Below are 12,917 nucleotides of genomic sequence, written 5' to 3' on the forward strand. Positions count from 1 at the left end.
CTTGTATGCGTCCCCTTGTTGGCATTTTGAATACAATCTAGATTTGGCAGTTTCTCATTTGACAAAAAGGCTTGTGCAATAGCAGTATAAAAGCTTCGTGCCACACCACTGCCTTCTCCTGGTTCATCCTTAAATGTAACCTTTACCCTGTGGACAGCCATTGGAGTGGTAGCACATCTTCGACCAAAGTGATTGTTGAGCTGCCTCATTGTTTGCTGAATCAGAAGGTCTCTATCCCGATCAACCTAGCAGACATATCAGAATAAGAGCTTAAACCTCAAACACTAGTGTTATATGGCTACCCTCCCTCTCAAAGTCTGCCCAATAATATCTCTTAGCAGCAGCATTTAACCAATTATTCAGAAAGTTGATATGACTGTAGTAAGAATGACCAGCTATCCATGAGCTGTTTCAGTAAAAGAATCAGAGGAATATGGGTTAGAAGATCACTAAGGCGGTATCAGATTCAAAATGATATTAAAACTGTAACATTAGTACTGTTTCAGTATTTTTCCTTAATATAAAAAGTCATGTAGTGCAATAATAAATATCATCATGTCAAGAAATTTTATTTTAAAATATTAGAAATCAGTGCTATTAAGGCTGAACAACAAATTTCCTTAGCTTAGGATTTCCCGAGATACCATTTAGCAAAATCAATGAAGGAAATATAATAAAAACTGCATTTCCCAAATCCATCTAACTTATTCTCAACTGAGACTGTCATATATTGATTAAATTACTCTGATTTACTATGTACGTGTAGTTTGAACTTTTTGGATAGCTTGGTCCTTCCAAAATCTATAGCTGAGAATCAATTATAATTTTATTTATTTATTTCTATCCTGCCTTTATTATTTTAACAAATAACTCATATATCCAACACACTTTCCTCCTCCTATTTTTCCCACAACAATCCTGTGAGGTGAATTGGGCTGAGAGTGAGTAATCCAAGGTCATCTAGCAACTTTAATGGTTAAGGAAGGACTAGTACTCAGAGTCTCCCACTTTCTAGCCTGATGCCTTAACCACTAGATCAAACTGGCTCTCTATTCCCAGGAGATCTGAAATCTGGAAGTAGCACAGAACAAAGTGGCTCAGTTACTATAGTGAATACCATACATGAACTACATCACACCAATTTTATCTAAACTGTTCTGGTTTCCAAGAAGATACTGGTCCATTCCAAAGAATTAGCAATGATATTTAAAGCTCCAAATAAGTTGGAGTTTTGATATTCAAGACAGCAATTCTCTCTATATGTACATGGCTCAATAGCTGGCCAAGTAAGCTCTCCTTTGCTTCTCACTATTGAAAGCTATATGTATTATATGGAAATGGGAGAAATGGACTTCTTGACTGTAGCATTAATGTTCTAGAAGGTTCAGCCAAGTCCTAATATTGGCTGTTATACCACCTGGCAATTTAGCTAATTTTAGGGTTTCCTGATAGTAGCTTAATGGTGTTTTGATATTGTTGACTGGAATCTCTTGATGAAATGCAAAATACGGCTTGAGAGGTTTATACTTATTTGTTTTATTCATTGTCCACCTTCCTCAGAGTTTCTAATTTAATTAGCATCCTAACCAATTTTTAGTACTGTGAAAAATACAGACACACAGCCAGAATGATTCTACAAAACCAGAATTCATCTAGTCTCAATGGCCTTACAATCAACAGTATATCATCTCACTGACTTAAACTGGCTTTCAACTATATTTCTGATGGCTAGATAACTGTTTTATTGTCTTTGAACATAAATAGTATTTTAGTCTATCAAGTTTTTATTTAAAAATTAATAATTTTACAACTTTTATTGGTAATTTTTTCTGATATATAGAACTTTTATATACATGTGTAGTTTGTGATACAAATCCCACCCCCCCCCCAATTCTTTTTCTAACACATTTTTTCTTTGGCTTTAATACTGACTATGTCTGTGCATATGCAGATTACTTACTTCCAAATAAAAAAAAAAAACCAAACCCAGATGTTTGTGGACTCCAATCAATACCACTTTCCATAATGTGGCGGAATCCATTATAGCAGATCTTACTTATTAATTCACACAGAAATCTGGCAGATTTCTTTTACTTCCCTAAAGTCTACCGATTCTGAAATCTATTCTGTCACTTCTTCTGAAACGATTTTAGATGGTTAGATCAATTTTATACCCTAAATGCTGAAATGAAAAACAGGATATTCCACTACATGTCATCTTTTAAATCAAACTAAAATAAGAAAGATCAATTTCATTACCTCTAATGTTAAATCCCTAGACTGCTGATTTCTCAGCTTTTCCATTTCTCTGCGGAATTTTGATTCCTTCACTTCAAAACCACCTAATTCAGTCAAGATCTACAAAGATAATGTATGCATTAATAGAAGAAAAATCCCACAATACAACCAAGTGGCCCTTCGATTGACAAAACAAAAACATACCGATCCAGGTTCTGCTCCTACATCTTCCATGAATACTCTCCCAAATAACTCTAGAGAAAGACGCCAACGTCCAAGCAGCATATCATGAGAAATTACCATTCCCATGAAGCTACATTGTGGCCTGTGAAACAAAAATACAAACAACAAATCAAGAAGGCAATCACTTTTATATACCCCCAAATTCTTGCCTTTCTAGCACGATAAATGTTTATCCTACAAATCAGATCAAGGTGTGTTCTAACATAAGCAAGAAAATGAATTAATATTCAAGAAATTACTATTCCTGCCACCCAATTCAATGGCAAACTAAGCTGCAATTCAAAATTGCTTGCCAAATCAAACCCGAATTTGTGGAGTGTCTTGTTGAAAATTCAACCAGTTCTTTTAACTTTTGCTTCCAAAGCCCATTCTAAAAATTGTGTTCTTAGCATTATTATTTAAAAAGGAAGCAAACCATTTAATTGTGTCGACAAGAAAGAGAACAAACTGGGCAGGGAGCCTGTTTTATATTAATGATTATCTGTTGGCAACTGTTGTGGTCCGCCAGCAGCCTGCGGAGCTGGCAGCGGAGTCGAACAGCGATGAGGCTGAGGAAGAACATGGGCCAGTCCTGGAGGATGGGGAAAGCATGGATGAGAGCTCTGCGTTGGAGGCAGAGATAGGGCCAGGGCCCATCAGGGAGTGATGCACGGACTTTGGAGCCTCCAGAGGCTGACAGTAGAGGCAGAGGAGGCGCCTGTCCCTAGTGCACGTATGAGAAGAACTGCCAGAAGGCAGGAGCAGCTAAAGCAGAGAGGGCAACTCGGGAGTAGGGCCAAGAGATGATTGGCCCCTCCCATAAGGCTTAAAAGACCAGCAATGGCTCTTGGCCTCTTTGCCAGAAAACAACCATTGAGAGATTTGCTTTGTGTTTGGATGTATTTCTTTCTTGTCAGCATCTTCTGTTCGTGAACTGTTGCCAAGAAAAGCCTTTGGCAGTTTGCCTAATTATCCCAAGGTCAGAGATAAACTGAAGAACGGTGTTTTGAGTTAATTCTCAGCTGTTTTAATAAAATCTGTTTTTTGGAACTGTTTTGCATTTAACATTAACTACATGGGCCTGGGTCACAACAGTAACTAATAATAAAGCATGTTTCTTTTCCTCCTCAGACATCTTTCCCTTCCTTTTCATACTCCCCACAGATACACAACAGGCATATGCATCCCGTGATTTTCAGAATCTCAAGATTCCTCTATCCTCATACTTGGTTTTTTGTCTGCCATAAGTTTTGAATTCTCTGATGCTGGGATAAGTCTATTTTGCTTTTAGAAATGCCTCACTTCAGCTTACCTATTTCAATTCCTCCCAAGCCCAGACTGTGCTGTGCTGCTGCAGGAAGATGCAGACCTTTTCTCTACACTGGAAAGACAGTAGGATCTATAACTGCTCAACAGGCACAGAGAGAAGGCTCTATTATCATCCTGAAACTACACACTGGACTGCATAGGGACACCCAGGAGTAGATGCCACTTGTTCTTTCTCTCTCTTTTTGCTATCTAACTCAACTCCCAGAATTCCCCCAGCCAGAGAACTTTCGTAACCCCATGGGAAATTACATCTTTACATCTTCTTTAAACAATGCTACCTGAAGGATGTTAGAGGAGGTCCTTCACTTTCAGTTAGCCCAATCTCTGCCAGTAAACTGCTTTTCAGTTGTGCTGCAAGATCATGTGCTGACGGCCCCGGCTTTGAACCTTCTGATTCTTCTGATGGCACATTTTGTTCTTCTTCTTTCTTCTGCCGATACTGCATGCTCATCACATTTTTTAAATTGGCTGCATAGGACATCTTGGTTGGAAGAACCTAAATGAAAAGGATATTAAAATGCTTTTGAAATAATGTCATTACACTTTCAGGACATATTCCTCAATGTGGTTCTGAAAAATACAACTTAGAGTGCTGAATTTCCAAAGAAATCTGTGGGATCAGAAATTTTAGTTGCCTAAAGTCCTCACGTACCAACCACAGTTGGGACTAACAATTCCTAACATTAAGTGATGCAATCATAAAATGAAGTGTCAGGTGACCGTGCCCAGTTTGGTTAAGTCACTTCAGCACTACTGGCAGTGTTTGTTAAGTACAATGTTCTGCAACAACTTTAGATTTACTAATGGTCTCCCCATTGACTTTGCTAGTTAGAAGCCTGCTGTAAAGATGAAAATCATGTGACTTCAGGACACTGCAATGTAAATATATGTCAGTTGCCAAGGACACAAATCACCATCTTTAATTGCTGGGACAGTGTAACAGCCACAATTTCAAGGGCCAGTCATAAATCTTGTGTTTTAGTGCTGTTGTATTTTTGAATGGTCAGTGAAAGAGCAGTTGGTAAGTGAAGATAGCATAAGCAGCAACTTTTTAATTCTTCTTAAGGAAAAAAAAAACCCCAAATGGATCATTGATCAAATCAACCTGGAGTTCTCACTCAAGGCACAAATCAACATGCTTAAATTATTAGGAAAATATTAGAATGTGCAGAAATGAACAGATTAACACTTGCAATTAAGGAGAAAGAAGAAACAGAATATTATACAATATGGGCATTATTTATTTTTAGAGAATAAAAATGGAAGTTGGAATTAAAAGGAGGAGATAAGAGTAGAAAATATCATAACACAGAGATGTAAACAATATGATAATGATTGTTATTATTATTGTTGTTATGATTAACAATCATAACACTCATTATTGTTATGATTAACAATGATTGTTGGGATCATTATGCTTAATATTATTAGATTTTTATTAGAAGATATGTTAAGAAGGAAAAATAAATAGGTTTACTATGTTCAATATTACAATTGTAAAATCAGAGAATTAATATCAATGTAATGAATACTGTTGTAAATTTTGATGGTTATTACACAGAGATATTTGTACCCAGACGACACACTGTTTAAGGGAAGATGGAATGTTTATATTTAAAAAAAAATTAAAAAAAACACATGCTTAAATTATCATACTTTGAACACATTATGCTGATACCTAGGTCTGGGAAATATGAAAAGAACGAAAAGATGAGGATGACCAGATGATAGATGTACTCAGTTACAGTGATGATGTGTGCACAATGAGAAAACCTGAAAGACCAGGTTGGGGGCAAATCATCATGGAGAAATTTAACTATGTGGTTGCTAAGAACTGACAAAAATTTGAACATAATCACAATGGCATACAGTATTTCAAAATAGCATTTTGGAACCTATCAAAACCAATGTGTGATGGAAAGTACTTTTTTTTTTTTTTTTTGCTCACAAGTACTCCAGAAGTTGCTCCTCACAAGGACACTACAAGACAGTGGTCTTTGACAGATTTTGAATATGGGGGATGATGAAATAACCATGGTCAAACCACCATCAGTGGTTTAAAAGGACACTAAGTTTACATACCTTCTAATTTCTGTTCAGAAATTGCTTATTAACTAATTTAAAGTTATTAGAATTCTTTGGATTAACAAGGAATAGTTGTTTGATCCAGATTATAAATTATATGTTATTATTTCTGGCAAATCTTAACAGACGTTTTATGACACCAAGACTCAAATGATGATGCTTTATAGATTTTTTATAGATAAAGAGTTGGGACATGGAATGAAGCGATCATAGGTTGTAAATTAAGAGGAGATGAAAATGTACTAAAACTGTCACTTCTGTACATATTCTTTTTCTTTACTATATTCTTACATTTCTTTCTCTATTCTTTATTTTTTTCCTTTTCAGTTTTTCCTTTTTTTTAACTCTTCTTTCTTTTACCGTCTATTAATTTTTACTATTGCAATTATAATCTTAAATAAATTTGTTTTTAAAAAAGGAATCAAAACCAACAAGGTAAAAACACCATGGCAGCACCTGCATAAGAGTAGAAATTATAAAGAAGAAAGAAAATTGTCTTCTAATTTTCTAAGCCAAGGCAAGGGTCTCACAAGGGCAGGAAGTTCACTGAGAGTGGAGAACAGAGGAAAGCACAGACACTGCTGCACTGGTTTTTCGACAGAATAGCAACAGCAAGAAGAAACGGAGGAAAGGAAAGGGAAAAAGGCTATACGAATTATATAATACACGTAACAAATTCTTACCTCAAGACAGTTTCTATCCATGGTCACTTCTAATAAACACTTCCCACTATTGGCAGACGATGAATAGAGACCTTGACTTGGCCGACCAAACAAATCTTCTTTTCTAGCATTTGGCTGAAAAACAATTTATCCATGAAAAACAATATTAGTATTAACACTAAGATAAATATAACACACTGATCGTTTAACCAGAGGGTGGGGTGGTGGTACTGACATATCTATCTTATTTCTATTAAAATTTTCTCCTGTGTCATTCCATGGTTGAGCCATAAATCAGAATCAATATTAAAGATAAATTCAAGCTTGATTTCAAACTACAGTTTGAAGCCAGCTTCACAAGCCCTAGTTAATAATAGATGAATCTCAGCGCTCCAAGTAACACCTCCAATGAAAAGATGGCCTCCAGGGATTCCCTATATCTACATGCTTCCTAGAAAGTAAGGGAATAAAATTGATGGAAGGTGGAACACCCCACTCAATAAAATTCATTCTGGAAGTTACTCCACATTGGTTTGCCCAATCCGGTATCATTTGAGTTGCAATGGGATTCTCTTATGATATTCCCCACCACCACTCTCCCTCAATCATACCACCACAGCCTAATTATATTCAAATATAACCAGTTACAAGGTTGCTGGGTCCCCCTAGGTCTTAAGCAATCTGGATTAAACAGGATGTGTTAGCTCTGAAACTGCGGGCACACGCTGCACATGAACATTTTGTGTTGAATTTATCCTCAGCCAAGACACAGATCACAAAGCCGAGATACAGGGAAAAATGATTAATCTTCTCCATTCATGTCATTGCCTAACTGCCTGGAAGCTAAACTGCTAACATTTCTTTTAAAGCATTTTGTAAAGATGTTTGCCTTTGTGCAGATGAGTTAGTATGTATGGTCTGCAAAAAGAAAGCAGAGATAGCATCAAAAATGTGATTCTGCACACACATAACTAACGTTCATACAAAAGTGATGTAAATGTAAAAAAACCCAAAAAACATATGTTGGTTTGTCTGGCCTGCTGCTGAAGTATCTTGTATATACTTGATTTCTACTGCTATTAAGGATACCAGAATGGTGTTCCATATTTCAACAAAAGTACTAGTGAAATGACAGATCTCTACTTTGGGGGGGGAAAGTCATTTTACGTCACCCAATATGCTCTGGATGCCTCAACCTGAAAAGGCCAGAACAGCAGAATACCTACCAAATAAACGTTCTTAGTCAAGGTTACCTGTAACAGATGAGGCTGGTCAGCCAGAGGGATGGCCTCCGCTAGAGGAACTTCAAAAGGATTAGGTGGAATACAGCCCAAGAATGTCATAGAATCTGATCGCCGGAAGAATGGATGATTTTGGCCTGTTTCAGCTGGAAGGGAGTCCTCATCCTTGTCATTAAGTGTAGTACCTGGAAAGCAGAAATGTGAAGGAGGGAAACAATTCAATTTTGGAATACTTGGAAATCACTAATTTTGTAATCATCAATCAATGATACTACTATTTTGATACAAAGTTTTCTTCCTTCTTGCATTTCTTTACCAGTTCCATGCAAAAAAGATCTGTTAGGCATAAATTTCTTCTAATTCCCTTCCCTTTTTCAAACACGAAGGGTGGTTTGAATACACAACAGCATCACCAGCAGGAACAGCTATCAAGATCTTATTTCTTTTCATACTGAACACATATCTCTCAGGTGACAAATTGATATTATTATTTCTAGCATATTATTACTTCTAATTGATACTCAACTGAGCTCTTCAAATTCTAAAAGGTGAGAGGCTGAATTAAGAATATGAATGCTGATCACATAGGAAGACCTTGGAATACAGAAAAACCTATGAACATTGGGAGTCTAGGAAATTGAATTTCCAAAGTTCTGGCTTAATCCACCAGAGATTCCAATTTCCTGTATTTTAAGTGAAGAAACACTCTGCATGAACAAGCAGAATTTAAGCTTAAAGTTATTCCCATCATGCTCTGCAAAATTAATTTTTTTGAAAGAGAGATAGTCAAGGAGCATAGTAAAATGTTCATCCATGCATATTAATATTATTCTTTCCAAAAGGAAAAAAATCCAACCCAGTAAATGAGGATATAGGAGACAACAGTCTTCCATTACTACTTTAAAGCCAGATACCTGGAAATTATCTATGGTTGCTAAATGATAATGTGTCAGTCTGTATTTGCACAAAACATCCCATAAAGAAATACTTAATATACTTTTTTCCACTAAAAAGTGTTTTTTCCTTTAGTGAAACAACATAATTTGCTTCACTACATTAATATCTCAATACTTATGCAAAAATGACAATACATTATGAGATGACTACTTTTATTCTTGAATTGTAATTCTACTATACTAAATGGAATAATTAAATTATTTTCAAAAACAATTTATTTATTTTATTTATTTCTAAAAATAATTTATTAATTTTAATATTAAAATTCTTAAGCCTCAAAACAAATCCTTTAGGCATGTGAGGCATAATTAAGTCTCCATTCATTTTCTTTTCTCCCCAAACCATATTAATACTAACTTTGATTCGTATCATCATCATTTTCATGTTCGGAATCCTCATTGTCCAGGCCAAGTTCCAAAAGCTCTCGAGTCCTAAAAAAAAGATTCCATTTTAGCTAGCCAAGAGTAAAACTCAGCAGGCTCGATCAAATCTCTCTTGTAGCAACTTAGAACAATAAATCCAAAAATCAGTATTTCAAAGTTGTGATTAGCCATAGTTCTTAGAACGTGGATTACAACTGTAACCTAAGAATTCCAGGAAGTATTCTACTTTTAAATGAAAAACCTATGTAAAAGCAATTTAAAGATGGTACAATTATGATAGTTTCTCAAACTCTTTCAAAATAAAGGGAAAGACACTTGCCTTATTTGTGAATTAAGTGCAGCTCTTAATCTTATAAAAGTATAATTATGTATGTCTGCCACAAATGCATGATATATCCTAAAACATATATTTAATCTTAAGGAAAGACAGAGGAAGAAATACAACTTGCTGCTCAAATAGCTAATTGTCTATTACTGATCTGGTTTCTACCTCTTCCGTTCCAGCTGAGGCGTATCCAAAGTTGTTTGTTGGTTCATTGCTTTAATCCAATAAATGAGAGCTTGAAAAACATAGGCTACATGTTTCAGTGAGCAAACATCCAAGACTGGAAGGACATCAGAATGCTCATCATTGTGGGAACGCATCAAGGAGAGGGCGTAATTCAAGAAATCTCCCCTTGCAGACATCATCCCCTGTCGAGCACTGAGCAGTGTAGCACGCCTGCAATTATAAGTAGTATCACACATTCTATAATTGCTGATTTTGTTTTTAAAAAATCATGGTTAAGTCCAAAATATTATCATTTAGTTGCATAAATATGACCATTCTATAATAAAAGTTGTATATCTGAATATAAATTGCTGCTCCGAATTTTTTGGCACAAGCATATTACTTATAGAATTTTTTTTTAAAAAAATTGTTTAAAATACCGTCTGCCCTCCAAAGTCCTTAGGCTAGCTTCTTCACGTGCTGTCATCCTCTCTCTCCGGGTTGAGTTCTGTGATGCATGAAGAGGATGGTTTGGATGGCCGGGATCTCCAGCAGAGGCAAGTGCAGATCCATAACGCAGCTGAGCTTCAGTGGAGTCCATAATGCTCACCATCCAATTCCAAGTGGGAATCAGTTTGTCTTCAACGTAATTCTAAAAACAATATTATTGCCCATTTGTTACAAATAATACAGATAGATGATAATTTTCTTAAGAATATTTCTTTTTACATTTTTGCAAGCACTAGATCGCTTCTCAAATTTTCCTTTTAAAAACTTCCTGATTTACAAGCAGACATTTAACATGTTTTTGACCAACCAAGAAACCAGAGATTGGAAAGAAGTATAAGGAATTTCTAATTGCAGTTTAAATCTGGATCACAGAACAGTCTGAAATCCATGCCAGGTTTTCAGTTCCCCTCTTTCACTCCAGGCACACACAAGTGTAAGCCTCCTGCTAGGATTTTACCCTTTGAAATGCATCAGTGAGTGTAAAGTAGCAAAAGAAGAACAATGGCTGGAAATGTTTATCCAGCATTCTTTGTTATTCAATCATTCTGTATTTTCCTCTACACAAATGCAGACCATGGAGTCCTGTAATTATTTACATCATTAGGCATGTAAGAAGGCTTAGGTTCATACTTTGTGTGCATGCTTGTATTTGGGCGTATCCATTGCTGGTATGTAGATCCAACATATTTTGGCACAGCTTGAGAGCATCTGGAAGAACTATAGGAATTTCTCAGCTATAATGCAGGGAGGAAATTCCACCCAGTAATTTCAAAACAAGGCCAAGAGGCATATAGAGCAAATAAGAAAAATAGTAATAATACGCAAGTTAACAGATTCTGACCAAATGAGTAACTATTTATGGAGAGAAAAGGAGTTATGAGTTGGAATGAGAAAAGGTCAGATTTTTATGTTCTTTTATATATATATAGCTAGAAAGAATATTGCATTGTACCTGTAAATTCACAGCATCTTGGTATGTCAGCTTCACTGCAGCTGGGATCTGGGAGTATACCAAATGATTGTATTTGGGAATTAGTCCCATAAGATCTGATATTTGTCGAATCACAATACTGTACGCCCTTGCCAAACTGCTTGCAGATGTTAGGTAGCTGCTAGCATTGCTCGCCTCAAGAGCCGCGGCTGCGGCTGCTGCACTGGTACTGATGGTTCCGCTCCGACGCAGGTTAGATGGATCAATATAAATTAAGCCTGCTGAACTAGCTAAAGGGAGGGAAAATAAAGAGCATTCTGGGAAGAAGAAATAGACAAAAGCAAACCCCAAGTATTTATACCCAAAGCAGAACTTCCATCTTGTCCTGCTTGCAGGTAGCTCTTAAACAACAAAAACCACCACATGACAGGTAAAAAGACAATTCTGCAGGGTCACACCATGTAAAAATTTGCATCTACTTTAAGAACAACAAAATAAAATACTGGATGAAAATACATAGTTGGATACAGGAAGTAACAGGCTTCCAGATAGAATATACACCAGAATTGTTTCTTCTAGGAATAATGAAAAAGAAATATGAAAAAACAACAACATATATTATTCTACATAGGACAACAGCGGCAAGATTGGCATTTGCGCAATGTTGGAGAAATTCAAACATACCCTCCAGAGATTTAATAATTAGAAAGATATTAGATTGCGCCGAGATGGATAAAATGACACTGGAACTGAAAGGAGTGATGGATTCGGACTTTTATGTAATATGGGAGAAATGGTATAATTGGATTGAAGATAGAAAAAAAGGGAAATAACAGATAGTAGATTTTGTAAAATTATATAGAGTATAGGAGAACATTAGTGTGATGATATGTAAATGGTCACAGTCATGCACAAGAGTTGAATAAGAATTGTTTAATTGTTAAAACCAAATAAAACTCAAATAAAAAAACAACAACAAAAATTAGTGAATCAGAAAATGTCAGACTAGGAATTTTTTTTTAAAAAAAAGACTTTTGAAATACCTGCTGGAGCAGAGGTACTAGATGGTGCAGTGCTAGTGGTCCTCTGATTCTGGGTGTTGCGTACGGCCCACTGCATGGAGCGGGGGGCCTGGGCTGCACCATTGGCATGAGAGCTACTGGTTGTTCGCTCCAGTGGCTCATCCAGCATAAAGGTTTCTTGCTCTATGTCATCACTCTGACTGCTGCTGCTGTCTGAATCACTGGTATCATTTGATTGAGAGTCATCCTCAGAAAAAAAAGCCGGCACGCTACTAGCTCCTATGAAAAAAGCATATACCCAAAAGCTGATCGTTTCACATTTCTATGAAGGAGCATATCTTTAATGGCTTTTCAAAGCAAAGACAAGCAACACAATTGAACAATTGAACCTCAATCCCACTAGTCTTAGTGAGTATTTTCAGTGATATGAGATGACTGGAGTTATAGTCCAACATCAGGAGAATGCACACTGTCCAACCTGATTTCAAATGACCTAGCCTCATTTGCTTCAATTAGATCGGTCTTGTTTGGAAAACTGGAAATCCCTGTTTCCAGCATGTATAATAAAATATTTATTTTAAAAATTGTAACAATAGACACAACTCTATTTTTGCATACCGTACTATGTACATCACTCACAAGATTTTATTTTTGCATTTATATTCAATTTTCTAGCATAAGAAATAAAACTAGATGCATCAGAGCATCTTTACACCCTAGATAATGTGCAGACAAAATATCTCTCCACTTTTTAAACCATCTAACTTTTTAAAGCAACTCTTATTCAGAGTCTTCGGGGCATCTTTTTACCCTAGATAATATGCAGACAAAATATCATTCCACTTTT

At 36.1% G+C, this 12,917-nt stretch overlaps 1 protein-coding gene across 17 annotated transcripts in view; it reads right to left on the minus strand.

Annotated features, from left to right (window-relative positions):
- The window catches only part of UBR5 (ubiquitin protein ligase E3 component n-recognin 5), an 80,268-nt gene that overhangs the window by 10,345 nt on the left and 57,006 nt on the right, over positions 1–12,917 (minus strand). For all 17 annotated transcript variants that reach the window (XM_087890812.1, XM_034422132.3, XM_087890813.1 and 14 more), the window contains 11 exons: positions 12,092–12,349; positions 11,070–11,338; positions 10,048–10,259; positions 9,608–9,838; positions 9,092–9,165; positions 7,790–7,962; positions 6,558–6,671; positions 4,068–4,285; positions 2,443–2,563; positions 2,260–2,358; positions 2–245 (listed from right to left, as the gene is read on the minus strand). In XM_087890812.1, coding sequence (XP_087746938.1) covers positions 2–245; positions 2,260–2,358; positions 2,443–2,563; positions 4,068–4,285; positions 6,558–6,671; positions 7,790–7,962; positions 9,092–9,165; positions 9,608–9,838; positions 10,048–10,259; positions 11,070–11,338; positions 12,092–12,349 — 2,013 coding nt within the window. The remainder of the gene's footprint in view (position 1; positions 246–2,259; positions 2,359–2,442; positions 2,564–4,067; positions 4,286–6,557; positions 6,672–7,789; positions 7,963–9,091; positions 9,166–9,607; positions 9,839–10,047; positions 10,260–11,069; positions 11,339–12,091; positions 12,350–12,917) is intronic.

The sequence above is a fragment of the Pantherophis guttatus genome, chromosome 3 (genome assembly GCF_059756535.1).
Source record: "Pantherophis guttatus breed Tessera chromosome 3, ASM5975653v1, whole genome shotgun sequence".
In the NCBI taxonomy this organism is placed as follows: domain Eukaryota; kingdom Metazoa; phylum Chordata; class Lepidosauria; order Squamata; family Colubridae; genus Pantherophis; species Pantherophis guttatus.